The sequence below is a fragment of the Globicephala melas genome, chromosome 1, assembly GCF_963455315.2.
Source record: "Globicephala melas chromosome 1, mGloMel1.2, whole genome shotgun sequence".
Taxonomy (NCBI): domain Eukaryota; kingdom Metazoa; phylum Chordata; class Mammalia; order Artiodactyla; family Delphinidae; genus Globicephala; species Globicephala melas.
In genome coordinates, this window is record NC_083314.1 from 23,930,041 (window position 1) to 23,958,027 (window position 27,987).

The 27,987-nt window shown below is 36.7% G+C and overlaps 1 protein-coding gene, 1 non-coding gene and 1 pseudogene across 20 annotated transcripts in view; 2 read left to right on the forward strand and 1 right to left on the reverse strand.

Moving 5' to 3' along the window:
• CDC42BPA (CDC42 binding protein kinase alpha) overlaps positions 1–27,987 on the reverse strand; it is a 325,266-nt gene that overhangs the window by 213,919 nt on the left and 83,360 nt on the right. For 18 of the 19 annotated variants that reach the window (XM_030868499.3, XM_060304871.2, XM_060305121.2 and 15 more), the window contains exon 3: positions 4,915–4,998. In XM_030868499.3, coding sequence (XP_030724359.1) covers positions 4,915–4,998 — 84 coding nt within the window. Of the gene's footprint in view, positions 1–4,914; positions 4,999–11,266; positions 11,425–27,987 lie in introns of all 19 variants that reach the window. The other variant, XM_060304987.1, reaches the window with a different exon arrangement.
• On the forward strand, positions 15,988–27,956 carry LOC115859526 (cathepsin B-like; annotated as a pseudogene).
• TRNAK-UUU (transfer RNA lysine (anticodon UUU)) lies at positions 19,913–19,984 on the forward strand. The gene has a single exon. It is a non-coding gene; the product is annotated as a tRNA-Lys (tRNA).

Consider the following 27,987-nt stretch of genomic DNA (forward strand, 5'->3'; position numbering starts at 1 on the left):
ATACATCACATAAATCATTTGATAACATCCACAGTTGGCAAATGTGTGAGAAAACAGACATGTTTAAATACTATGAGTGCAAAGATACACTGATTCAACTTTTTTTAGAAGACAATTTGGCAATCGCTATCGAAGCTTAAAGGTATACCCGTCCCACACAACCCAGGAATTCCACTATTGAGGAGTTTAATCTGGGGAGTGGACAAATTCTAGAGTCAGCAGGACGTGAAAATCCCTTAGTGTAAAAGCTATACTTAAAATCCCTCAACCTCAGCATACACAACCTGGAGTACCTCAGGGCAGCCAACAGCAACATCTCTGATTAACAGTATTTCACAGCCCTTTCTATTTCTATGTTACATTGCATATACTTCTTAGGTGGCGTGACTAGTTCTGATGCACTATTTTCTCTCTTGTTTTGAAATTCCTCTTTGCTAAACACACATAGTTAGATTTGGTGAAATAACCAAATAAAAATAGTAAAAAGGTGGAAATAATCTAAATGCCCATCAATGTTTAAAAGAAAAAATCATCATACTAAACAATATATCCATTCAGTATAATGAAACTATTAAAAAGAATCAGGTAGGGCTTCCCTGGTAGTGCAGTGGTTAAGAATCCGCCTGCCAATGCAGGCGACACGGGTTCGAGCCCTGGTCCGGGAAGATCCCACACGCCGCGGAGCAACTATGCCCGTGTGCCACAACTACTGAGCCTGCGCTCTAGAGCCCACGAGCCACAACTACTGAAGCCCGCATGCCTAGAGCCCGTGCTCCACAACAAGAGAAGCCACTGCAATGAGAAGTCTGTGCACTGCAACGAAGAGTAACCCCTGCTCACCACAACCAGGGAAATGTCCGCACGCAGCAACAAGAACCCAATGCAGCCAAAAATAAAATAAAAAATAAATACTTTATTTAAAAAAAAAAAAAAGAGGGCTTCCCTGGTGGCGCAGTGGTTGAGAGTCCGCCTGCCGATGCAGGGGACATGGGTTTGTGCCCCGGTCCGGGAAGATCCCACATGTCACGGAGCGGCTGGGCCCGTGAGCCATGGCCGCTGAGCCTGCGCTCCACAACGGAAGAGGCCACAATAGTGAGAGGCCCGCGTACCGCAAAAAAAAAAAAAAGAAAAAAAAAAAGAATTAGGTAAAAGTATAAATATGGAAATGGAAAAATCCAATATATATTATTAAGTGATAAAAGCACTGTGAAAAAATCAGTCTTTTAATATGATTCCAGTATAGTAAATTTTTCTATTAAGGATAAATAAATCATCTTAATAATGATTTACTTTGAACAGAAAGACTGGACATCTGAGGGAGGGAAAAAAAAGCTTTCATTTTTTTACTGGTTATTTTCTAGAGTGCTTGCATTTTCTTTTTTTTACTATACGTAGCAGATCAGGAAGTAGAGACAGTTCCAATCTAATGACCTCAATTCATTACTACTGTTAACTACTACAGCTACTACTACTACTCCTGGCACATACATGTATAAAAAATAATAAAACAGAGCTAACAACAATAACAAAAATAGCAAGACAACAGGCATAAACCAGTACTATCACAGTTAAACTAAGATATATTATTCCTCCACTTATGGTATAGAGACAATTATCTTTATTTTACAAATAAGATAACTGAGCCTTGGAAAGGTTTGACTCGAGATGGAGAGCATTTCTGTAAACTATACTGCATCTTCCAACGAAATGAGTAAGATATCTCCTATATGAGTGAAATCAGTAAGAGTTGAATAAATTTGAAATGAAAGTAAAATTCACAGAATAGATTAGGAGAAGTTAACTTAAGGGACTGCTGACATACTAACAAAGTTTGTAAATGATGACTCTCTAGAGATATTAATCTTTGTAACTATAAGATTATTTACTAATTAGGTATCTGCCAGGTACAGAAAGAGACAAATTTCCTAGTATCTTCAAATAATCCATGTCCCACTAATTATTATATCTGTTACATACCTTAAATAGAAATAAATATGACAAACAGGTTGGAGGTAAATCTCTGAATAGTGTTCTAAAGTATCAACAATACACAGATTTAAAAAGTAAGAAATTTTGCTGCTCATTTGGAATTCATTAAGCATCATTGGTAGGACCAGTTTTCCCAAATTAGATAAGTAATGATCAGAACGGGCTTCTTTTCAATGTTTTTTTAAAAAAAGGATTTGACAATTCAAGCACAGAAATATAATTCCATCCTACTTTAAAATGAATTCCTCTTTAAAAGTTTCAATGTAGAATTTCTTCCTAAAAAATGAATGTTTCAAATAGTTTGAGGCAAGTTCCTTTCAAATACTGAACCAGCCTTGTATCCCTCAAATAAACCCCACTTGGTCATGGTGTATGATTTGTTTTATATATTGCTGAACTCTATTTGCTAATATTTTCTTAAGGATATTTGCATCTATGTTCATGAGGCATATTGATCTTTAACTTTCTTTGTATGGTCCTTATCTGGTTATTCCATCAGAATAATACTGACCTCACGGAACGACTGACATTCCTTGGGTCCCAAGGCCCCTAGTTTTTCCACATTCTCTCTGCCTTTCAGAGTCTTTGTATATCTGTTTTATATGTAATGTCCATGGTCTTTAGCTGTACTTAATGGGAAAGATAGGAAGAAGCACATCTATTCCATCTTGTCCCAGAAACAGAACATATTAATGATTTTTAATTCAACAAAATAATATTTAATTTTTAATTATTCCTGTTTTATCTTCAATTTTGCCACTTCCTCCAGTGAGTAATGAAAGTTAAACCAGTTACTCTTTCTTTTCAAAATTCTTCCCCAACATATATACACTACCAAACATAAAACAGATAGCTAGTGGGAAGCAGCTGCATAGCACAGTGAGATCAGCTCGGTGCTTTGTGACCACGTAGAAGGGTGGGATAGGAAGGGTGGGATAGGGAGGGTGGGAGGGAGGGAGATGCAAGAGGGAAGGGATATGGGGACATATGTATATGTATAACTGATTCACTTTGTTATAAAGCAGAAACTAACACACCATTGTAAAGCAATTATACTCCAATAAAGATGTTAAAAAAAAAAATTTCTTCCCCAACATATCCAACATCATAAAAAGTAAGTACAAACTTTAATTAAATTTTTTTAAAGTTCTAACCCTGGAACACTAACCCACTACAATTATGAGTTCTGCGAAACAATTAGAACATAATTCTTTACTAATTTTTAATAATAAGACTTATTGCTCCAACTGCTGGCAATGCTGTCAGCCCCTCCAGGCTTTGTCTCAGCCACGGAAAGCCTACTAGCCCAAGGCCATGTCCTTCTGGAGGCAGCCCGTATCCAATGAGTAACTGAGGCAAGTGCATAAAGGTCAACCATTTGGCCCAAGGTAGGACAACTCTGAAGGACCATTTCTGCTCCACGGATCCCTGTTGGATCAACAGAGGCTGAAGGGGCAGCTTGACTTCTCCCTGACAAATCGTATTTCACCTCCTTTCCTGTCTGTCAATGTCAATTTCAAAGGCACCCCCTAATAAATAGACTGCATACTAAACTCAATCTCAGTGTTTATTACCTGGAAAATATGACTAGTGACAGTAAGGCAATTCAGTTTTAGGGAAATACAAAAGTAAATATTGAAGTTATTGAATATAACGGGCACTGGCACATATGTCAGAGAGTGACATAAAACTTTCCAGATACTCTTTTAAACACGATTTTATTACCTCTGTAATTACCTCTGGAAGGTAGAGAGGGGCTGGACTTGGGCGGGGTATAGTCAAAGAGTACCTTAGCTTTATCTGTAATGTGCTATTATTTGTTTTACAAAGAATATATCTGTAATTTCATGTGTGCAGTTTTTTTCAGTAGGCAAATAGAAAAGAAAAAGACTGAAAGCAAAACTTGCCCAAAATGTTATTAATTCTAAATGATGGAATACAAGTGATTATTAGTTTCTTCTTTGTGTTTTGTTATTTCTTCAAATTTTCTAAAAGAAAGAAATATTGAAGTATTTACTTTCACTACCACAGTATGTATCTATCATCATGGGAACCATTTGTGCTTTTCCCTATGTATTTGCTGTTTTTCAGGTTGCTACAAGTACCGGTATATACAGAAAGATTTCTAAGGGCTAATTTCTCATTATCCTCTTATGAATCTTACTACCCTCTAGAGCTAACACTCAGCCTAGTCAGCAGTATAATCCTTCTGTAAGTTAAAATATTTCCACACCAGTAAGCTCTGCTTCCCTGAGGCCCCTGAATGCCCTACCTCACTGAGCAACTCACTATAACCCAGAACAGCAGACCTCCAGAACCACTCCCCAAATTTACATGTAATGTCAGGTTTGACATACATATCGGCTATTAGATATTTTTAACATCATGCCAGTCAGTCTTTCCCTCAAATCTAGCACGAAGATTAAAATGCTGACAACTCTTTCAACAGCAGATTTTACTCCCATTTTTAATAATATGAAACAAAACATAAATTTAACTGCATAGTCAGCAATAAACAGAATTCTTACAGGCATATTCAAAATTCCTGCGGAATTTGCTTATAGCAGAATACAAATAATATAAACAAGTTATATCAAATTGGATATCAGTCACTACAAAATTTCTTCCTGTAAAAGAAACTGGTTTCCACACATCCTTTTAACATAAGTGTCTAAGCCTGACATTCAAAGGGTTTCCATTTGGTTTTCAGATAATATTAAAATAGCATCACAAATGTAACATTCATCATAACTATATCATAATTGTGAATTACTGAATTTGTCTTTTAGGCTTTAAAAAATAATGCCATCGTAGATAAAAGGTTACTAAATGATACTTAAAGACCTATGGGCTCTCTATCATTTTATTTTTCTCTAAAAATATTTCTAAAATATTATTTAAATATTCCAATAATTAGAATCTTACCTCAGCTCTTTTCAGCATTTCCCATTTATTCAATATTTTCATGGCAAATACTTTATCTGCATTTTTTAGTTTCACTACAGCAACCTAGGAAAGGAAATACAACTTTTAAAATGTGACAAATAGTACTTTTTTTCAGTCATCCATTTTCCTTTTTCCTCTCTGTAAAAAAAATAAATACCAAAATTATCAGATTTCCATGCAGTTCAAATTCTAAGATCCTAAATCAAATAATATTGTCAGTTGAAAAAGTTACATTAGTGAACACGTGCCAAACAAACAACTGTGTTTTTGAACATGGTGTCGGTTGGTGATCGTATACTATATTCTCGTTTTCAAGTTTTCTGCTCTGGAATTTAAACTCAATATCTACTATCACTAAGAAATTGACCAAAATGTACCAAATGAAATAACTAGAGCTTAAACACTGCATGCCAAATTCCAACACGATGCTACAGGGAAAGCCAGCTGCCAAAACAAACATGTTTCATGGGGATCAAACAGTACGCCATAAACTGACACGCCACGTATTCTTACACACTATACCACAACCCCCAACGTGCGCGCACGCACACGCGCGCGCACACACACACACACACACCCTAAAGATCAATTAAGGCTAACACCTCTACAAATTGCAGACTTCACACATACCTTTCCGACAAAAAAAGGAACAGATATTTCTGTATTTTGTATTTTAGTTATGGATCAAAAAACTGTCAAATACAAATAACTAATCCCCTATTTTCACTCTCAACAAACCGATTACATTTCTGTTTCTACTTCTCTCCCTCAGTTTGACTAGATAGTCTCAAAGGGCCCTTGCAGCTCACTTGGGATGCTATAGAGCAGAGACTGAACTACATGAGAGGAGACAAAGGCTGTTTCCAGCCTTTACTGGGGGCGGGTGGAGTAGGGGGAAGACAAATACTACTCTAATGTGCAGAAGGAGAAAACAAACTATATACAACATATCTACAAACAGTTCAAAAGGATAGTTCTAAGCATAGAGAATAGGTTTAAACTCAAGTCCAAAATTTTTTAAATCTTAATAGCAAATGTACATATCAGGGGCATTTAATAAATTTATTTTTGGATCATTGTGCAATAACAATAATATGACTATATAATTAAAATCAGTGTATAATACTATAATATTATCTAAACTAGAATACATCTTGGTAATTGTCATAAATGGTTATACTAATGACTGTGATTACAGTTTCTCATCAATTAAAATGGTGGGAAGGAAGAAGAAATATCTCAAATTCATATGCAGTCACTTTAGTCTTTAGTCGTATCTGGTCATATCTGCAGAAATGATGGATCAGTTGGTTCATGTTTAAAGAAAAGGGGCTGTACAAGATATAGAAACAACCTAAATAGCCAATGACAGATGAATGGATAAAGAAAATGGAATATTATTCAGCCATAAAAAAAGAAGGAAATCTTGCTTTTGTGACAACATGGGTGAACCTAGAGGATATTATGCTAAGTGAAATAAGCCAGAAACAGAAAGACAAAAACTGTATGATCTCACTTCTATGGGAAATCTGAAAAAGGTGAACTCACAGAAACAGCAAATTCTATTTCTAGAATTCTAATTCTAGAAAGGTGGTGAAAGGGGCTGGGAGTTGAGGGAAACGGGGAGATGTTGGTCAAAGGGTACAAATTTCCAGTTATAAGATGAGAGATGAGTAAGTTCTGGGGGTCTAATGTACAGTATGGTGACTATAGTTAACAGTATTGTATTATATACTTGTAAGTTGCTAGAAAAGTAGATCTAAATGTTCTCACCACAAAAAAGGCGGGGTGGGGGGGAGTGCTGTGATAAAGAGCAAGGAAAAACTTGAAACATTTTTTCACTAGGATCTCTGAAAGTCTGAAAACACAAGTTTCATTATTCTGCAGACTCAAATCATATGCTGCACAACTGGGAGCACAAACAGATGGAAGGACAGGAGCATAGAGCTAGACATGCCTACATTTAAGACAGGGAAGAGATAAGGACGGCTATCACTTAAGCCCTCTCTTATTCTGTTTTAGAGAATGGCTGAAAGACTCCAACACTTAGATTTGCCCTTCTCAGGTCATGTGGTATGAAAAGAACTCCTCCCAGCACTGTGTGATTCACGAATTTTCTATGCACATGAGTATATAAGTATCTGATGATAACCAGTATAGTAGTAGCAGTATTCACCAGCATATATAGAGTGTGTTCTAAATGCCAGTTACTCTTCTAAGAGTTTTATGAAGGTCCACAATCCCTTACCAGCAATTCTAAAAGCCAAAGCATTTTCAAAATTCATTTGGCAAATGAATCAGGCAAAGCATAGTTTTGGGGGAGTTCTGTTTTCTTTTTAATCTCAGTGTAAAGATAAACATGCTTCACTGCAGAAACACCAACGCATTTGCTTATGAGGTTCTGCTCAAAACCCCAATAGGACTGTTATATAAAATAGAGTATATGTATTAAATTATCTTTCTAAAATCCAAATACTATTGGAACCAAAACCACCTCTGGATTATAGAGCTGTGCGGTAGAAATAAGCTAGCACTTACTGAACACTCAAACCCTGAGCTAGCACTTAGCGTGGCTGTTCAGGGTAGTGGTGATAGCGTGGACTCTACAGCCAGACTCGGGCTATACACAAGTATGAAATATTTAAAACAGGGTCTGGCACTTAATAGGTGTTCAATAAGCAATAGCTATTATTATGTGCCAAGCATTGCACTAAGCACATTATAGCCCAAACTCTCAACTGTTGTTTACTCTATCACTAATACGTGGTAGACGTTAAACATCCTTATTTCTTCCATTTCTGTAACAAGGAAATAAGAAGCTTTGATCTCTTCAACTTCCAACTTTATAAATTTATACCCATGACACATACATCAACATAGAAATATAGTTAGAAATATCCTCAAATGAACATATATATATACAAATAAAAACTAAGCCACAATATTTACGTGTGGTTTCCAACAGTAAAATATTGTAAATAACTTAAATATTCTGAAAGGTGAAAGTTACTGAACATACCACAAATAATAGAAAATTATTAATATTCTTGAAAATGTTGTTAAAGAATACTATTTAATAGGGAAAAGTTCACAGTATATTGTTTAAAAGAAGTTTATTAAAATTTGTACACTAAAATTAATTTTTTTATATATAAAGTATTTAGCTATACATTTCTATGCCATATTTATTCTGAGAAAGGCATCAAAACATTTTAAAAATCAGGTATTTCTAGGGGATATGATTTCTATTGCCCTTTCTACATTTTCTGGACAGAACATATGAAATTTGAAGCATGGGATGGGATAGTATGGAATACCATACCTCATCCTGATCATGAAATGACCATTAATTACTGAGGTATTTACAGTGTGGCTGATAATGGCCAAAACGAGACCCATACTGCACATCTATGTGATAATCAGGAATGCCATGCTGCTGCAGGGTGAAAAACATTCTCAAAGCTAGCTTACAACAGTTTCATGAGCTGCCTAAAAACTCTTCTGGAATGCAGTGGGATGTGGTGAAATAAAAATGTCAGTTCACACAGAACACAAACTTATGGTTACCAAAGGCAAAACGGGGTGAGGGAGGTATAAATTAGGAGTTTGGGGTTAGCAGATACAAACTACTATATATAAAATAAACAACAAGGTCCTACTGTATAGCACAGGGAACTACATTCAATATCCTGTAATAAACCATAATGGAAAAGAATATGAAAAATATGTGTCTGTATCACTTTGCTGTACACCAGAAACCAACACAACATTGTAAATCAGCTATACTTCAATTTTTTTTAAAGGCAGTTCAGAAAATATTCTTAAATTATCGAATTGATGACATGATGAGACAAGAGTATGAAGTTGATGAAGTGATAAAATAAAACTGATCTTGCTTTTCTCCTTTGACACTACAGATCATTTTCATGTTCATTTCAGTAAAGAAGAAGAAGGAGGAGGAGAAGGGGGAGGGGGAGGAGGAGGAGAAGGGGGAGGGGAGGACGAGGGGAGGAGGGGAGGAGAGAAGGGGGAGGGGAGGGGAGGGGAGGAGGAGGGGGAGGGGAGGAGGGGGAGGGGGAGGAGGGGGAGGGGGAGGAGGGGGAGGGGGAGGAGGGGGAGGAGGAGGAGAAGATTCTCCTAGAAATCTAACTTCAGGTTCTAGATTTTCAAGAGCCACAGCTAACTGACATATAAGAGGGTAGTACGTTAAAATGTCCTTTCTTATATAATTTGATCAGAATGAACAGTACACTTAGTATGGACGGGAAGATTATAAATTTAATACAGAACAAAGACATGTTTTTAAAAACACCAAATATAGAGCTGTCTTATATTATATAAGCATATTAAAAGCACTACAATGTTAGAAAAACTGCAAATGCTACAGAAAAATCAGTAGGTGACAAATGTAAATGAATGAGTTCTTAAACACGATTTAAGAATCATCACTTATAGATACAACATATAACTTAGGAATGATCATACTATATTAAACAGAATTTCAATATCCAAGAAGCAGCTGGCATGCAGTTCTACAAATCTAGTCTACATTCAATATATCCAGAATTTGCCATACCTCCTCCTCTAGTCCACACCATTCCCATCTACCATTATGTCTTGCCTGGACTATCCTGCCCAGCCTCTCTACTTCTGCTCTCACAGCCCAAAATCTGTTCTCAAAACATCAGCCACAGTGATTCTGTTTAAACTAGCTCAGATCATGACACTCTGCTCCAAAACTTCAGTTTCTGATCTCTCTCCATGTAAAAAAGTCCTTGCTATAACTTATAAGTAGCATGGTCCAACATATCGTGGTCTCCCAGATCTCATATTACTCTCCTCCTAGATCACTCTCTCCAAACATACTGATCACCTTGTTCAATCTCAACTTAGTGTTTTTGCACTTATTACTCCATAGGTCTCAAATGGTCTTTCCCCCCTATAGCTACACATGGTTTGCTCTCTCAATCCCTCCCTAAAATGTCATTCTGCCCTTTCACACTTTCTATCCCATTTCTTTGCTTCCTTTTCCCCTTAGCTCTTTTTACTTAACAAACTGTATATTCTATTTATGTATTTTGCTTACTGTTTGCCTCACTCACTAGAACATAAGCTCTATGTGGGTAGGTATTATTTTTTTCTCATTTGTTCACTAGTACGTGCCCAGTGCTTGGGAATCAATAGGTACGCAATAAATATTTACTGAATAAATAACGAGTGATTTGTAATCTATATGAGTGTATCTACATAGAAAGTTGAAAGGCATCAATACAATACGCTCAGCTTCAAGTACACTACTAAATTGATACTGAAACTCAAATAAAAATAAGGCATTATGATAAAAGAGATACAATTCTGTATCTTAAGGTTTAAGTGTGTACCAGATTATTCCAGCTCATGTTGCTCTCCTAACAATTATGTACGGCTTTTAAAGTCTCAACTTCACAGCTTAGCTTTTATTATCTTTCGTGTATTGTTACTGTTCACTATTTATTGCTCCATGTCTTTGTCTCCTTTTTATCTCTGCTGTATAATGTCTACCATCACTTATTAATAATAATAATAAACAAAAACAACTCATTTATCGAAAGCTTACTGTGACTGGCACTGGGCTGAGCACAATACATATACTGCCAAAATCAATTCCTACACCACTCTAAAGTAGGTTCTACAGTCCTCACGACCTGATTACAGAGCTAGAGTTATTTACTGCTATGAGTACTGAATAGTTCTCCAGGTTTTTGAAGAGATCTTCCCATTCATCATGCCTATAGTCTTGATTCCTATTGTCATGTTAATGGTGATCATTGTTAATATGTATGAAAATCACTGTATTTGTTTTTTATAAACTGCTCTGTTAGTGATCAGTCTGTATTCAAAATATTTAATTAAAAAAATACTGAGTCTCTTTAACAAGCAAACTAAAAACACTACAAAGAGTTCACTAAACCGGCTAGAGGTATCCTCTCTACGGAGTTGCAATTTATATATATAGTAGTGATAGTCAAAATATTTAGAAATTGGTACAGCATGGGCATTGACCAATTAGAGCAGACACTGGCTATAAAAATATAGTATGCCCATGCCAGTGTGCCCCTATGGACTGAAGACTAGCCCATATACAGAGGCTTCAAAGGTGAATCATGCAATATAACTTCAAACGTCTTTCACTCTCCCTTGAATCCCAGGAGAGCCAGGGTACAGAGTTTTTAAGGAAGAATGAACGGCTAAAAATAATTCTCCTTTCAGACCCTAAGACTAGGTTATGCAGACACATTAGGGCCTAGTTATGGTAATTAGAGGAAGCAAGCTAATTAAAAGCTTTTGACACCTGAAGCAGGGGTAGCAGGCCAAAGCAGCAAGCTTTCACAACAAGCTCTGAAGCCCAGAAGCCTTGAAGCTGCCGGAGCAAGGCTGGAGCAGGCAGAAGCGGTGAGCCACCAGGAAACTGTGGACAGGCAACACCCAGGGCGTAAGTTAAAGGTTTTCCTGAAAGCAAAAAGGAAAACCCAGCGTTAAGTTAAGCAGTAACTGACAACAATTGAGTCGTAGAGAGTAGGTTCTTAACTCATAGAGCTGTTGATTTTCAATTATATCTTGCTCCTTTATTATTTCCCATAATTTACGCATTTCTTGTAGGAGGTACATAAATTATGCTTTCATTTTCGGATTTTTTCTTTTTTTTTTTTAAAGAAAAAGCATAATTGAGAGAAATGCTGTTTCTGTCAGATATCCATGCCAGAGATGAACCTATCCACTGGGTCTATATAATACCTAATGACAAATTCCTGATAGAAGACAAAATACTTCGGAGAAAAAAAAATTCTCTTTAGGGCTGTCTGCATTTTGAAATCTATTAGTTGATAACTACTACAGGGTATGTAAGGCCACCAGAGATATTTTAACCAGGAATGAATAACTAACAGTAAGAACTCATAAACCAGCCAATACTACTTTTCTGTACAAAATTCACTGTCTTAAAATAGAGTAAACTATCTACAATCTATTTGTTGCTTTTATTTTACATACTTTAATTGATATACATACAGAGCAAGGAGAGAGGGAGAGAGGGAGAGAGGAGGGAAGGAGGGAAGGGAGGGAGGGAGGAAAGAAAGAAAAAAAGGAAGGAAGGAAGGAAGGAAGAAAGAAAGAAAGAAAAAGAAAGAAAGAAAGAGAGAGAGAGGGAAAGAAAGCGAGAGAGCGAGAGAGAAAGGAAGGAAGAAAGGAAGAAAGGAGAAGAGAAAGGAAAAGGAAGGAAGGCACCTTCTCATACTAAATCTCAAATATTATCAGTCATGCGTTAAACACTCTGAATTGACTCTGGATCACACTGGCCTATGACCAGGCAGGACTTAGTCTACTGACAGCCAGGCTGCTGTCTGCAGCAGCCCACTCCCGACCCTGCACCCATTCTTCAATTCTTCCAAGCATTAGGACTATAGAGCAAATATCACTGTCCTTAACTATCTGCCTCACTTAATCCTACTGAGTAACTGTAAGCAATTCTCCAGGGCCCTGTCCTTTTCTTCAGTCCCTTTTATGGAAAAAAATATATAAACAAATATACATATTATTTAAGTATTTAAATTATTGCTTTATTTTTTCCATAGTTCAATCTCAACTGAGCCCTAAATCTATCTGCAGCCTCAACATTAATCCCTTGTCCTTTACCAATCTTCTAAAATGACCTGTGCCACCCTGCTACCACCATCTGTCCTATCCCTGACCTATCCAAACCTTACCCTGCAATTAAGGACCTGGTAGCCTACTTCACCGAAAATAGATCCTTCACATTCCCTCATACCACCTTTAAATGTTTCTCTATTTCTACTTCTCCTTACTTCTTTTCCTTTTGAGCCCAAGAAAGAAGTGTCCCCACCACTTGCAAGGATAACAGTATCATCTGAGATCTTAACGCCAGGCTCTCCCCCTTCCTTTTCTTCTTTCCCTTGTTCCATTAAAGATTTATTTCTGGACTTCAAGCCTTCTTTCTTATGGCTCCTGAACACCAATTGATAAACTTTTCCATGACCATCTCCCATCCAAAAACAAAACATAAAACAAAAACTTTATTGCCATCCTACCTTCCCCTCAAGAAAGTGATATCACATTCCTTTTTCCACAAGGTATCATTTCTCCATAAAGCAAAGAGTACTATATGCTTGCTTTTTCCACTTGTTCATCATTCGTTTCTCAGCCTTCTTCAATCACCTATTTCAATCTAGTTGCTATTTCCCTCTACTGGACTGAAATTACTCTCTCAAAGATCAATTATGACCTTCCAAATTCCAAATCAAATATATTGTTCTCAATTCTCATCTGTTTCAACCTCTCTTCACTATTGGACACCACTGACAATCAATATACTACCCTACTTTTTCTTTTTTCTGTAACCTATTAAATGATTTTCCCCAAGGATCCCTACTCCACATTTTTTATATCTCCTCTCCTTCCTGACCTGTATTATCTATTCCATATGCCCTAATTAATATTTCTATGCTGATGACTCCTAAATCCTTATCTCCTAATAGGTAGACCCATACTTCTAGTTACCTATTAGTCATCTCTCTAGAATGTTCAGCAAATATTTCAAATTTAACAAGTCAAAAACCTGCACGTTAAACTCATTTACTCAGGTTGCATACCTCAATCATCCATGATTTCTACCTTTAACTTATCACTGACATCCAAAGTGACTTCTTTAACAATCTGTCTATCCCACCTATCCTTCTTGCCCACTGGCCTGCTTCAAGCCCTCATTATTTCATCTGAAAAATGATAATAGGTTCCTTTTTGACCACCTTACTATATGCTAACTGCTGAGAATACAAAGAAATAAAAGAGCCCTTGCTCTCAAAAATCTCACAGTCCAGTGTGGGAAACATAACTAAACAGATAATTATAGCACAGCATGAAAGGAAAGGTAAAAACAAGGTCCCATAAAAAGCACAGAAGAGAGATTCCTAAGCCAAAAAGGCAGGAGAAAGGAGGGAGGCATGTAATCTGTGAATATATATGTTAACATTTCTTGGAAGAGGTTACTGACATATGAGTCTTACACAGTGAGCCCCAGAAAAAGGGGACCAAGGGGGTTCTGACTGGAGAGAGGGAATATTTGGGGAAATGGGGGCAGCGTGAGCGAGGCACAGAAGCAAGTGCTATCTGTGCGGGGGACAGGGGTGAAGACAATCAGGGATAATAAGCAGTTTTCTTTCTTAGGAAAGGTTTTCTTCACAGCAGGGAATAGCTGGAAATGAAAGTGAAGGATCCAAATAATGGAAGGGTTTGTATGCCAGGCTAATCAACTAGAACCTTAAAATGTAGATAACAGGGAACCATTCTTCATATTTGGTTGTAGCTACATCACTTTAATAGCTCTGTGGAGAATGGTTCTGAGGCAGGGAAAGAAATGAGAAGGTTACAGCAGTAGCTGAGGTGAAAGATACTGAGGACTTACCTAAGGGAGAGAAGAAGAAATTCAAGAAATACTTAGGATAAAAAAAATCAATGATGAATTGAATGACGTGGAGGCTAGAGAGTGAGAAATCCAGGATCTCCCTCCCTCTGGTCTCTTCTCTACCAAATCCTTCCTCTACACTATCAGTATGATCTTTCGTATCATTCTCATTCTATCACTACTCTGCTTATTAACATTTGAGAGGACTCCCATTCCTATGAAATAACGTTCCTTAGAATAGCATACCAAATCATTCGCTGCATCTGCCCAAGAAAACTTTCAATCCTCATCTTTCACCACCAACGACAAAAACCCTTTATTCCAGGCACAAGATTACTAACTGCTCCCTGAATAAAAGAAACGCACTTAAAAGAATAAAATAACTATTTTGATTCTTTTAGAATATAATTATTATAGAAAATTTATAAAACTAAAGTATAAAAAAAAGCCACAGATAACATTATTTCATAGAGAAAACGACTCTGAAATCATATAAGTTTGTCCATATCCTTTCAACCAGCAAGGTCCTCTTCTAGAAGTTTCTTCTAGAAGTAATTATTTAGAAAAGCATCTGAAATACAGTGAAAGCATTTTGTACAAAAATGCTTTGGAGAGCATTATTTCTAATATAGAAAAAATAGAACAACCTAAACATTTCATTCATTTTTTATGTATTAAGCACCTACTATGTACTAGACCCTGTTGTAGGTGCTGGGGAATTGCAGTGAACTGACAGGGGAAAAATTCCTATATTCATGGAGCATACATTCCAGCTCAACATTATTGTTAAATAAATTACAGAGTTTCCACATAATGGACTTCTATGGAGCCATTAGAAATCAGGTTTAAAAGAAATATTTCAACATATGGGGAAAAGACTTAAAATATTTGGTTAGAAAAGCTGGTTAGATATCAATGTTTATAAAACTATCCCAATTTTATTACCTATGAATAGAAATAAAATTGGAAAGAAATGCCCCCAAAATTACAGAAGTAGATCTCAATGCTGTGTACCTTTCCCTCTTGTAGATTAGACTGTGATCCTAATCAAGGGTATGGAACATGTTTGGATTATAGTATATGGTTAATAAGTATTTTTTTTATTAGTCAAAATAGAGAAGGATGAAAGAAAAAAAGAACTTCATTTTTCTGTTTTTAATCTCCAATAAGGAAAATTATTATATTTAAAAGTACTGTGCTAAGTACTGAGTATAATGAATAAAGAAACTCAGTCCTTGCCTTCACTAAGAGTCTATTGGTGAAGACAAACATTAAACACAGAAATAAGGCATTTAAAAGTTAAAAGTATAAGTGCTAGGAAGAAGTTGTACAAGGTTCTCACCTTCCCCATTAGAAAGATAAAAGTATCTTACATCTTCACTCCCATTTTTATAAACTCATTAATCTACTGATTTCATTTTCCCATTCAGTTCTTTCACTGATTGCATTCTGCCATCAATTCTTTCACTCATTTGCAAATATGTAATGATTTTAAAGAAGCAACAGTAATAACAAAATATATTTTGTTAGGCCGGGATGACCTCCACTTTCTCTGAAAACACAATATCCATTAATATTGGCCTTAAATATAACGCATGAGTCATTTCGAAGTATCTGCAGGAACTGTATCAATAAAAGGTGAGTGCCTGGACAAATTCACTCTGCTCTACTTCCCATTTCTGTAAAACTTATCCTGCTGCTTTTTTATTCCTAGAGTTTAAACTTGGAGTGAATAAAAATAGTCTATCTTTAAAGCGAAAAAGGTTCTACCCTCTCTATTAGACTCAAGAGACAAGTGTTGAAAAACAAAGGTGAGTAATCCTCCTTCACTTCTGTGAAGTCCTAAGACTCAAGACTTGTCCTCTAGCAATCAGCCTAGAAGCCCATATCTTAATATGACTCTGTTCCACTAGCAAATGAGTTTCTAAGGCTGACTAGAAATAATTCAGCTAGCTGGATATACATAATTTTTGTCTATTTTGAGATCCAAAGTGAGGAACGAAGGTTTACATTTGAGGGAAGGTAGTGGGAAGTCTCCAGCTTGGCTCCAAGTTCATGTCTTAATCTTTTTTAACAGGGGATCCTGATAACACTAAACCTGATCTGGCTCCAACATACTGGTTAAAACCCACAGGCAAAGAGAACAGAGTAACTGGAAACTTATGTCCTTACATGGATGCAACGTCTTATAGCCCAGAAATAAAAAGTATCAAAAACATCCAGGATTCTAGAGTACAGGGACTAGAGACATTCATGGAAGGTATGTAGACACAGAACAGGGAAGACTGGGATTCTCAAGGGATGGAAACACTTAAGTAGTATAAAGAACCTGAGCTGTGCAGACCAGTCAAGAAATATTCAATTACTGAAGCACCAAGAGCCAGGTACACTGACTTTTGTTGATGTTTTCTTTTTGTTAGTATTTAAAGATGGTTTTGAGATGGTAAATGAGGGACACTCATTTACTTCTCTCTCACAATCTCATGAAATTACAGAAAATATATGTTGTTCAAAGGAATAAAATTACAACACTGGAAAATAAGAAGAATAACATCAACGAATCACATATTTTAAAGAATTCCTGAAATCTAGGATGAATAAAATGGGATTAGATAGAGACAAGAATGGAGAAAGCATAGCCCAAATTACATTACAGAAGAAAATTAAGGCACAGATAAGAGCAATGACATAGGGAGTTAAAGCTCAAAATTAATAAACTCAAAGACTAAAGAGAGCTCATAAAGAAACTGTCAGTGTATATTCCAAATGTTTGAATTTTTGCCAGAAGATATAATTGTATACTTTGAAAGGAATAAAATAATAAATGAAAAGGAAACTATCAGAAACCACAAGGTACTTTGGTAAGGTAGCTGGTAACTGAAGTAATATTAAAAAACTAGTATACATAAAATAATAGCTTTCATATTTTCCAAGAAAAAAAATCGGAATATAATGGTAGTAAACTATCCCAACAACAGCAACAGAAGAAAAAATACCTAGTAAATGAGCCAAAAGTTTAGGAAAACTGCCTATCTTTCTTCTCAAAAATTATAAATCATAATGTAATTCCAAAGAAGACTGGGTATCAATTCTCCTTTAATTAATCCGTAAATTTAACATTATCCCAATGAAAATAACACTTTTTTTAAGTAGACAAGTTGAGTCTAAAATTCATATAGAAAAATAAACCTTCTATTTTTGGTGGTATGTAAGGTTAGATACTTTGAATGAGCTTTCTAAACATAGCAAATATGAAAAACTATTAAAATCACCTTTTAAACATATTTCAGAACTAGGATGAAAGAAACTGGTATAGCATCAAAACTAAGTGCATCTAAGAATACTAAATAACAAGCAAGCATAGCTGGCTTTCACCATGAAGGTTTCTGCCCAACTCTGGAGACTGAATTTTCATGTTGGTAACTGTAAAGCAGGTAGAAACAGGAAATAAAGACCAGACAGCACACAACATAGATAATCTAACAGGAAGCCATACATGTAAAAAATATCTCCTAAGACTAATAAATGGATTTAAAATGGTCACAGGATACAAGGTCCATATACAAAAAAATCTACTGCATCTTGATATACTAATAAATGGTAAATGTTCCATGCGTTCGTCAGCTGTTAAACATAGTGTACTATGTCAATTAAGTTGTCTGTTAATTGTTGTTCACATCTTTTATTCCTTACTGATTTTTGTCTACTTCTATCAGCTATGAAAACAGTGTGTTAAAATTTCCTACTATGAAATTGATATGTCTATCCTTTTAGTTCTGTCCATTTTTGCTCTATATACATAAAAACTGTCCATCAGACAATACAAAGTTATAATGGATGTAGTATAATAAAAATAAATATTTTGCCTTTGTCCCTAGATCCTGGCACACAGCCCCTAAAACCCTTTGAATTTGTGGAGTTATAATATTCTTTTGTGTGTTAAGGAGATGAGTGGTGGCGGTAGATAGTTCAGTGTCGGGGGATGGTTGCCTGAAAGACTACTCCATTATTAGAATCTTGTGACTTTCAGCCTCACCCCCAACATGCAGAGAAGGGGAGAGGGGCTAGAGATTGAGTTGTTAATGGCCAACAATTTCATCAATAATGCCTATGTAATGAAATCTCCATACAAACCCCTAATTGAAGGGCTTCTGGGAGCTTCCAGGTTGCGGAACACATCAAGGTGCTGGAACAGTGGCACACTCAGAAAGGGCATGGAAGCTCCATACCTCTCCTTCCATGCCTTACCCTATGCATCTCTTCCATTTGGCTGTTCCTGAGTCGTATCTGTTACAATAAACCAGTAATATCAAGTACACTTCTGGGAGAAGTTAAAGATGGCAGCATAGGAAGACCCTGAACTCACCTCCTCCCATTAACACAACAAATGTGCAGCTACATAAGGAGACGTTTTCCTCGGAAAAGGACCTGAGAACTAGATGAACAACACCTTGGCAACAAAAGATAAAAGAGACACATGGAGGGGGTAGGAGAGGCAGAGACATGGTTTTACTTGGGACACCAGCCCAGAAGCAGTTACCCACAGTTAGCAGGGATTCCAAAAATATAGAACTCTTCCTCAAGGAGTGAAGGTATTGAGCACTGCATGAGGTACCCCAACCCTTGGGTCTGGCCCAGGAAAGGTGAACCCCCAAAACATCTGATTTAGCAAATAAATGGGAATTAAATCCAGGAGAACCACAGAACCAAAGGGAAGGGAGTAGCCACTATTCAAGGGGTCACATACAGACCCACTCACCCTGAGATCCAGTGCAAAAGGAATGGTTTGGAAAGCACCTACACCATAAGCAAGGGAGACCCACTTACTAATCTTAAAGTAGCTGCCAGAGAGACATGAGCCAGCTGGAACATTCTCTGGGGACAGAAGCACTGGCAAGCTTTGCAATAACATTCTAACTTGCTTATGACAGAGCTGATGAATGACATTTTTGGTGTCCTCCCTCTAGCCTGTTAGCACCAGGACGGATGCTCTACCTACGCCATGCCACAACCTGGTCAGGTGAGCACCCTAAACCCCCACTTACCACACACACCAGCCACACTACAATGGGGCTGGACGAGCACCCTGCACCCAGCCCACCCTATGCAGCAGCTGAGCCAGGCAAGTGCAACACACCCTGCCCTCCCTGCAGAGCAGCCACAGCTCTGCCACAGCCATCAGGTGCATGCACCCCACACGAGTGCCATCCCTTGAGTGCCTAACACTGAGAGCCAGGGGAAATGGCACTTCTGCGCCTCATGGGTCATCTCCTACACAAGACCGCTCTTTCGAAATTGGAAGAGTAGCTGTTTCGCCCAATACGTGAAGACAAATATAGGCAAATGAGGCAAAAAAATACGTTCCAAACTGAAGAACAAAACATATCTCCAGAGAAAGGCCTTAATGAAACAGAGATAAGCAACTTACACAACAGTTAGAAGTAATGCTGTAAAGATGGCTCACTGAACTCAGGAGAAGAAAGAACACAATGAGGACATCAACAAAGAGATAGAGGGAATTCCCTGGCAGTCCAGTGATTAGGACTTGGTACTTTTACTGCCAAGGCCCGGGTTCAATCCCTGGTCAGGGAACTAAAATCCCACAAACCATGCAGCCAAAAAAAACCCAAAACCAAACCAAAACAAACCAAAAACAAAGAGATAGAAAATATAAGAAAGTACCAAACAGAAGTTATAACTGAATGGAAAAAATACTTGAGGGGTTCAAAATCAGACTGGATGAAGTAGAAGAATGAATCAGTGAGCTGAGACAAAGCAATGGAAATCACCCAGACAGAGCAGCAAAATGAAAAAAGAATTTAAAAAATTGAAGATACCTTAAGGGACCTCTGGAACAATATCAAGGTGAATAACATTTGCATTATAGAGGTCCCAGAGGAGAAGAGAGAAAGAAAGGGCCAGAACAATTATTTTAAGAAATAATGGCTGGGGCTTCGCTGGTGGTGCAGTGGTTAAGAATCCGCCTGCCAATGCAGGGGACACGGGTTCGAGCCCTGGTCCGGGAAGATCCCACATGCCGTGGAGCAACTAAGCCCATGAGCCACAACTACTGACCCTGCGTGCCACAACTACTGACGCCCACGTGCCTAGAGCCCATGCTTTGCAACAAGAGAAGCCCGCGCACCGCAACGAAGAGTAGCTCCCACTCGACACAACTAGAGAAAGCCCGCACACAGCAACGAAGACCCAACACAGCCAAAAAATAAATAAATACAATAAATAAATTTTTTAAAAAAATAAAAGAAATAATAGCTGAAAACTTCTCTATCTGGGGAAGGAAGCAGACATACCAGTTGAGGAAACCCAGAGAGTTCCAAATAAGATGAACCCAAAGAGAACCACAGTGACACACATTATAATTAAAATGATAAAACTTAAGGGTAAAGAGAGAATTTTAAAAGTATAAAGAAATAAACAACCTATTACATACAAGGGAAACCCCATGAAGCTATAAGCAGATTTTTCAGCAGAAATTTTACAGGCCACAGGGAGTAACATGACTTATTCAAGTGCTAAAAGGAAAAAAAAAATTCCAATCAAGAATTCTCTAGCCATCAAGGTTATCATTCAGAACTCAGCAAGAGTGGAGTTCATCACCACTACATCAGCCATACAAGAAATGCTAAAGTGACTTTTGTAAGCTGAAAATAAAAGACACTAATTAATAATAAGAAAACATACAAAAGGGAAAAGGTAAATATATAGTAAAGGTAGTGGATAAATCACTTACAAAGCAAGTATGAAGGTTAAAATACAAAATAGTAAAATTAAAAATACAATACTTGGTTAAGGAAAGCATAATATTAAAACATGGAAAAGGTGTTATCAAAAATATAAAAGATGACAGAGGAGTAAAACTTTAAAACTTTCAAAAAAGTTACTATCAACTTAAAACAGATTACTGTATACTTAAGATGCTGTATGTGAACCTCACAGTAACCACACACACACACACAAACACACACACACAAACTTATAGTAAACATACAAAAGAAAAAGAGAAAGGAATCTAAATAGAACACGAAAAAAAGCCAGCAAACAAGAGAGAAAGAGAAGAAGAAAGAACAGAGAGGAGCTACAAAAACAGCCAGAAAACCACTAACAAAATGGCAGTAAGTAAATACCAATCAATAATTAATTTAAATGCAAATGGACTAAATTCATAAATCAAAAATCACACACAGTGGCTGAATGGATTAAAAGACCCATCTACCTGCTGCCTATGAGAGACTCAATTCAAAAGTAAGAATACACACAGACTGTATGTGAAGGGATAGAATACACACAGACTGTATGTGGAGGAAGAAAGAAAAATTACAGGCCAATATCCATGATTAACACAGATGTAAAATTCTCAATAGAATATTAGCAAACTGAATTCAACAATACATTAAAAGGATCATACACCATGAACAAGTGGGATTTATCCCGGGAATGCAAGGATGGTTCAACATCTGCAAATCAAACAATGTGACACGCCACATTAACAAAATAAAGGATAAAAATCATATAATCATCTCAATAAATGCAGAAGAAGCATTTGATATTATTCAACATCCATTTATGATAAAAATTCTCAACAAGTATGCACAGAGGAATGTACCTCAACATAATAAAGGCAACATATGACAAACCCACATCATACAATTCAACGGTGAAAAGCTGAAAGCTTTTCCTCTAACAGGAACAAGACAAGGATGCCCACTCTCACCATTTCTATTCAACACAGCATTGGAAATCCTAGCCACAGCAATCAGACAAGAAAAAGAAATAAAAGGACTCAAAATTGGAAAGAAGTGAAACTGGCACTATTTGCAGAAGTGCAAATATATATATAGAAAACCGTATATATAGAAAACCCTAAAGACTCCCATCAAAAAACTAATAAATGAATTAAGCTAAGTTGCAGGATACAAAATCAATACACAGAAATCCATGGCATTTCTATACACTAATAGAGAACTATCAGAAAGAAAAGTTAAGATAACAATCCCATTTACCACTGCATCAAAAGAATACCTAGGAATAAATTTAACCAAGGAGGTGAAAGACCTGTACACTAAAAACTATAAGACACTGATGGAAAGAAACTGAAGAAGATACTAATAAATAAAAAGCTATTCAGTGCTCATGGACTGTAAGAATTAGTATTGTTAAAATATCCATACTACCCAAAGCAATCTACAGATTCAATGCAATCCCTATCAAAATTCCAATGGCATATTTCACAGAACAGGAACAAATAATTCTAAGATTTGTATGGAACAACAAAAGATCTAGAACACCCAAAACAATCTTGAAAAAAACAAAGCTGGCATATACCCTGAGAAAACCATAATTCAATAAGAGTCAGGTACCACAATGCTCATTGCAGCTCTATTTACAATAGCCAGGACACGGAAGCAACCTAAGTGTCCATCGACAGATGAATGGATAAAGAAGATGTGAAACGTATATACAATGGAATATTACTCAGCCATAAAAAGAAATGAAATTGAGTTATTTGTAGTGAGGTGGATGGACCTAGAGACTGTCATACGGAGTGAAGTAAGTCAGAAAGAGAAAAACAAATACCGTATGTTAACACATATATATGGAATCTAAAGAAAAAAAATGGTTCTGAAGAAACTAGGGGCAGGACAGGAATAAGGACACAGACGTAGAGAATGGACTTGAGGACATGAGGAGGGGGCAGGGTAAGCTGCGACAAAGTGAGAGAGTAGCACTGACATATATACACTACCAAATGTAAAACAGATAGCTAGTGGGAAGCAGCCGCATAACATAGGGAGATCAGCTCGGTGCTTTGTGACTACCTAGAGGGGTGGGATAGGGAGGGTGGGAGGGAGGGAGATGCAAGAGGGAAGAGATATGGGAACATATGTATATGTATAACTGATTCACTTTGTTATAAAGCAGAAACTAACACACCATTGTAAAGCAATTATACCCCAATAAACATGTTTAAAAAAAAATCTCATTATAAGGACATATCACAATTGTTTATCCATTCATCACTTGATGGGCATTTGGACTGCTTCCTTTGCTAATATGACTAAGGCTACTATGAAAGTTCATGTACAAGGTTTTGTATTTACATGTGTTTTCAATTCTTTGGGGCATGTATCTAGGAATAAAATTGCTGAACTGAATGGTTGTTTGTCAAAGCAGTTGTACCATTTTACATTCCCACCAGCTATGCAGAAGAGTTCCAATCTTTCTACATTCTTGCAAACACTTATTACTGTCTTTTAATTATATTCACCTTAGTGGGTGAGAAGTGGTATCTCATTGTCGTTTTGACTTGTATTTCCCTAAAGACTAATGATGCTGAGCACCTTTTCATGTGCTTATTGGTTATTTATATATCTTATTTGGAGAAATTTCTATTGAAATCAGTTGTCAATTTTTTAGTTAGGTTATTTGTGTTTTTATTGTTGAGTTATATTCTTTATATATTTCGGGAAAATAGACCCTTATCAGATATACAACTTGCAAATATTTTCTCCCATTCTGTGAAATGTCTCTTCAATTTCTTGACAGTGTTATTTGGAAGCACAAAAATTTTTAATTTTGATGAAACCTAATTTATCTTTTATCGTTGGTGCTTGTGATTTGGTGATTGTGATATATTTAAGAAACTACTGCCCAAACCAAGGTCAAAAAAGTTTACATCTATGTTTCCTTCTACGAGTATCAGTTTTAGCTCTTACATTTAAGTCTATGATCTGTTTTGAGTTAATTTTTTATATGGTGTGAGGTAGAATCCAACTTCATTCTTTTGCCTTCATTTTTAAAAAATATTCTCTGGGAATAGAATCATAGATGACAAGTTTCCTTCTCTCAGCAGTTTTAAGATGCCATTTTCTATTATCTTCAACTTCCATCATTTCTGTTAAAAGGCGAATTGTCTTCTCATTGCTTATTGGAAGTTACATGTCCCTTTCCTCTACTATTAAAATTGTATCTTTATCTATGGTTTTCAGAAGTTTTACAATTATGTGGCTGGATGTATTATGTGCCTAGATGTTTTTATCGTGTCATGGAGTCAACAGAATTCTTGAATCTATGTATGGATTTATGTTTTTAGTTAGCTCTGAAAAATTCTCTGCCATCATTCTCTTCAAATGTTGTTTTTGTCCCATTTTCTCTCTTTTATCTCCTTCTGGAAATATAAATACATACATGTTAATTTTTTTTACTATGTCTAATATGAATCCTAACTTATTTTTAAACTTTCCTTCCATTTCTTTTCCTCTCCATGCTTCAACCTAGATATTTCCTACTGACCTATTTTCCAGTTCACCAATCTTCTCTTCAGTTTGCTGTGAAACCTATCAAGTTTTAATTTAAATCACTGTATGTTTCATTTCTACTACACTGATTACCTTAATCCAATCTGGGGTTGATTTGATTAGAATTGAGTTGAGTTTTGTGAGGGCTGGCCTATTTCCATTTGTCCTTACACCAAATGGTGTAGACTTTCAGGAGTTCCAATTAACTACCTGAGATATTTAACAGAGCCCTCCTTTTTATTGAGAACTGAACTCCAATTTTAGTTTCCCTTACCTGTGAGATTTCTGAAAGTTGTCTTTAACTTCTCTGCCTCTAGACAACTGCCTCCAAGAGAAAGGTAAAGCTGAATGTTGGGGGTTCACCTCTCAAAACACCTATTTCTGTGACTCTTAGCCCCTTGAGTCCTTAATGATTTCATAGCTCTTATGCCTTCAAATAGATGAATTTATATTTTAATCAAGGTTTTCTAGTTGTTTTCAGCAGAAGATTTGGTATGATATAAACAAGTGCGTTAGAATCAGAAGTTTTATGCAAATTGTTTAGTATGTCAAATTTCTCAAAATATTCCACTGAATTTTTATTGGCATTCCACAAAACTTATAGATTAATTTAGGGAGAACTGACATCTTCAGAAATTTTTTTTTCCATATTTGAACATGGTATATCTGTTTTTCAGGTCTTCTTATCATACATTTTAATAAGAGTTTTAGAATTTTCTCCATGTAGATCTTGTGCATTACTTGTCAGATTAAATTCTAGAAACTTGATTTTCTTTTATTATTGTGAATGGTATCTTATATCATCTCTTCTAGCTAATTATTTTGAGTACAAAGGAATTCTGATTTTCAGAAAACAATCTTTTATTTAAGAAATACTAAATTATCTTATTAATACATATAGTTTGTCTATTTCCCCTACAGATTTTTATATAGGTGATCTCTAAACATTTACGGATTTATCTCTTCTCTTCCAATCCCATTAACTCATTTCTATTTATTTTCTTAATGCACTGGCCAGGAACTCCAGTAACATAAAAAACACTGTTAACCATCTTTACCTTATTCCTGATCTTAAATGGAATGCATGTAAAGTTTTTCCATTAATGTTTGCTTTAGGTTTCTGGGCACATATCCTTCATCAAATTAAAGACATTCTCTTTTATTATTTCTTAACAGATGTATATTAAATTTATGCTTTTTCTGAAATGGAACAAATCATGTACCCAACTATTTTTAAATATATTAACTTTTTTAAAGAACTAATTTTGGGTTTTGGTAATATCTACTCTCTAAGAGATTTCTGGTCTTATTATTTCCTTCCTTTTTGTTTACTCTATAGCTCTTTTTCCAACTTCTGAATTAATATTTGTCTCATTAGTTACTGTATTAGTTTGCTAGGGCTGCTGTACTGAAGTATCACCGACTGGGTGGCTCAAACAACAGAAATTTATTTGTTCTCACAGTTCTGTAGACTATAAGTCCAAGATCAAGGTATCAGCAGGGTTGGTTCCTTCTCAGAGTCGTGAAGGAAGGTTCTGTTCCAGGCCTCTCTCTCTGGCTGGAGATGGACAACTTCTCCCCTATGTCTTTACATCACCTTCCCTCTGTCCATGCCTATGTCCAAATTTCCCTTCTTATAAAGACACCAATTATATTAGATTAGGGCCCACCCTACTGACCTCATTTTAATTTAACTCCGTAAAGACACTATTTCCAAATTACTGTCACAGTTTGAAGTACTGGAGGATAGGACTTCAGTATATCCTTTTTTTTTGAGGGCATGGGGAAGGAGACACAGTTCAGTCCATACCAATTACCAAAGTTTCTTACTTCCTGGTAAATATATTATAAGTTATAAATCTCACTTTAAGTATCTCACAAACTTTGAAGTGCAGCATTTCCATTAATATCTAATTATTTTATAATTCCTCTTATGATCTATGCTTGTAAGTGTGCAAACATTTGGGTCATTTTTAGCTATCTGACTGATATTTATTGTATTTTATTCAGGTCAGAGATTATGGTCTGCATAATGATGATTTTTTGGAAGTTACTGAAGCACCCTTTGTGGCCTAGAACATGTAAATTTTAAGAAGGATCTGTATGTGCTAGAAAAAAATGTGTAATTCTCTGCTGGATGGAGAATTCTATATATATCTATTAGGTTCAGCATGACAATCATGTCATTAAAATATTTTATATCTTGTCCAAGTGGCAACATGGTGGACTCGGGTTCCAGACACCAGATACTGAGATTAGACATGGCAACTGCAGGTTTAGGGTCTCCACAACTTCAGTAAATCCAGGATCCAGATGCCAAAGTGTGGTGGGCCCTAGCCATCATTTTCTGCCTGATGGTGCTGCCTAGTATCCCAAGCAGACCCTATTTTGCACCCCTGCAGATGAACTGTTCAGCCTCCATAATGGTGATATGAACTGAATGGGCTTTTTAAGCATTTCCTGGATAGATCCAAGCTGCCTCAGAGAGTACAGTTTGCTAAGAAAATGCATATGCCAAAAACATTTTGCGACCAAGGAATGGTGGCTAAACTGTCTAAACATTAAAAAAGACATTGCCAACAGTCCTGTGCTTCTTCCTGGGCATTTGGGGCCATAAAAACCATTTCTGATCAGATCTGTATTGACACCAGTAGGAATGCCCCCACAGAGATGCCTGCTGAAAACGTGCTCATCTACTGTGAAGTATGGGGATGGCTGCATGGGGGCTTTCCCTCTGCAGCCTGGAATTTCTGGACCAAGAAAGGTCTCTGGTGGTCTCTATGATGCCCATGTAGGCTGTAGGTCCTATTCTATCCCACAATGTGAGCACCATTTCAATGGCTCTCAGCTACCAGGAGATGGAGGTGAAGAGACACTCCCAAGTGCAGCAAGACCTGTGAGCCTGGCTATACTCCTTCCTACAAAGATAACGAGCACTACAGCTGCAGTTTCTACTATGTCCCTTAAGATCACAGCTGATATTTACAAGAATGGCCCAGTAGAGGGAACCTTCCCTGTGTATGCCAACTTCCTGCATGTCACAAATGAAATGAAGGGAGGCCACACCATCTGCATCCTGGACTGGAGAGTACAGAATGCCACCCCCTAATGGCTGGCTGTCAACTCTAGAAAACTGAGCAGAGTGACAATTTCTTCTTCAAATTCTCTAAGGAAAGGACTACGGTGGAATCAAATCAGAGATAGTGGACAGATTCTCATGTACTGATCAATACCAGAAAAAAAGTTAAGCCTACTGCGGCCTATCCAGCCTGCCCTGCA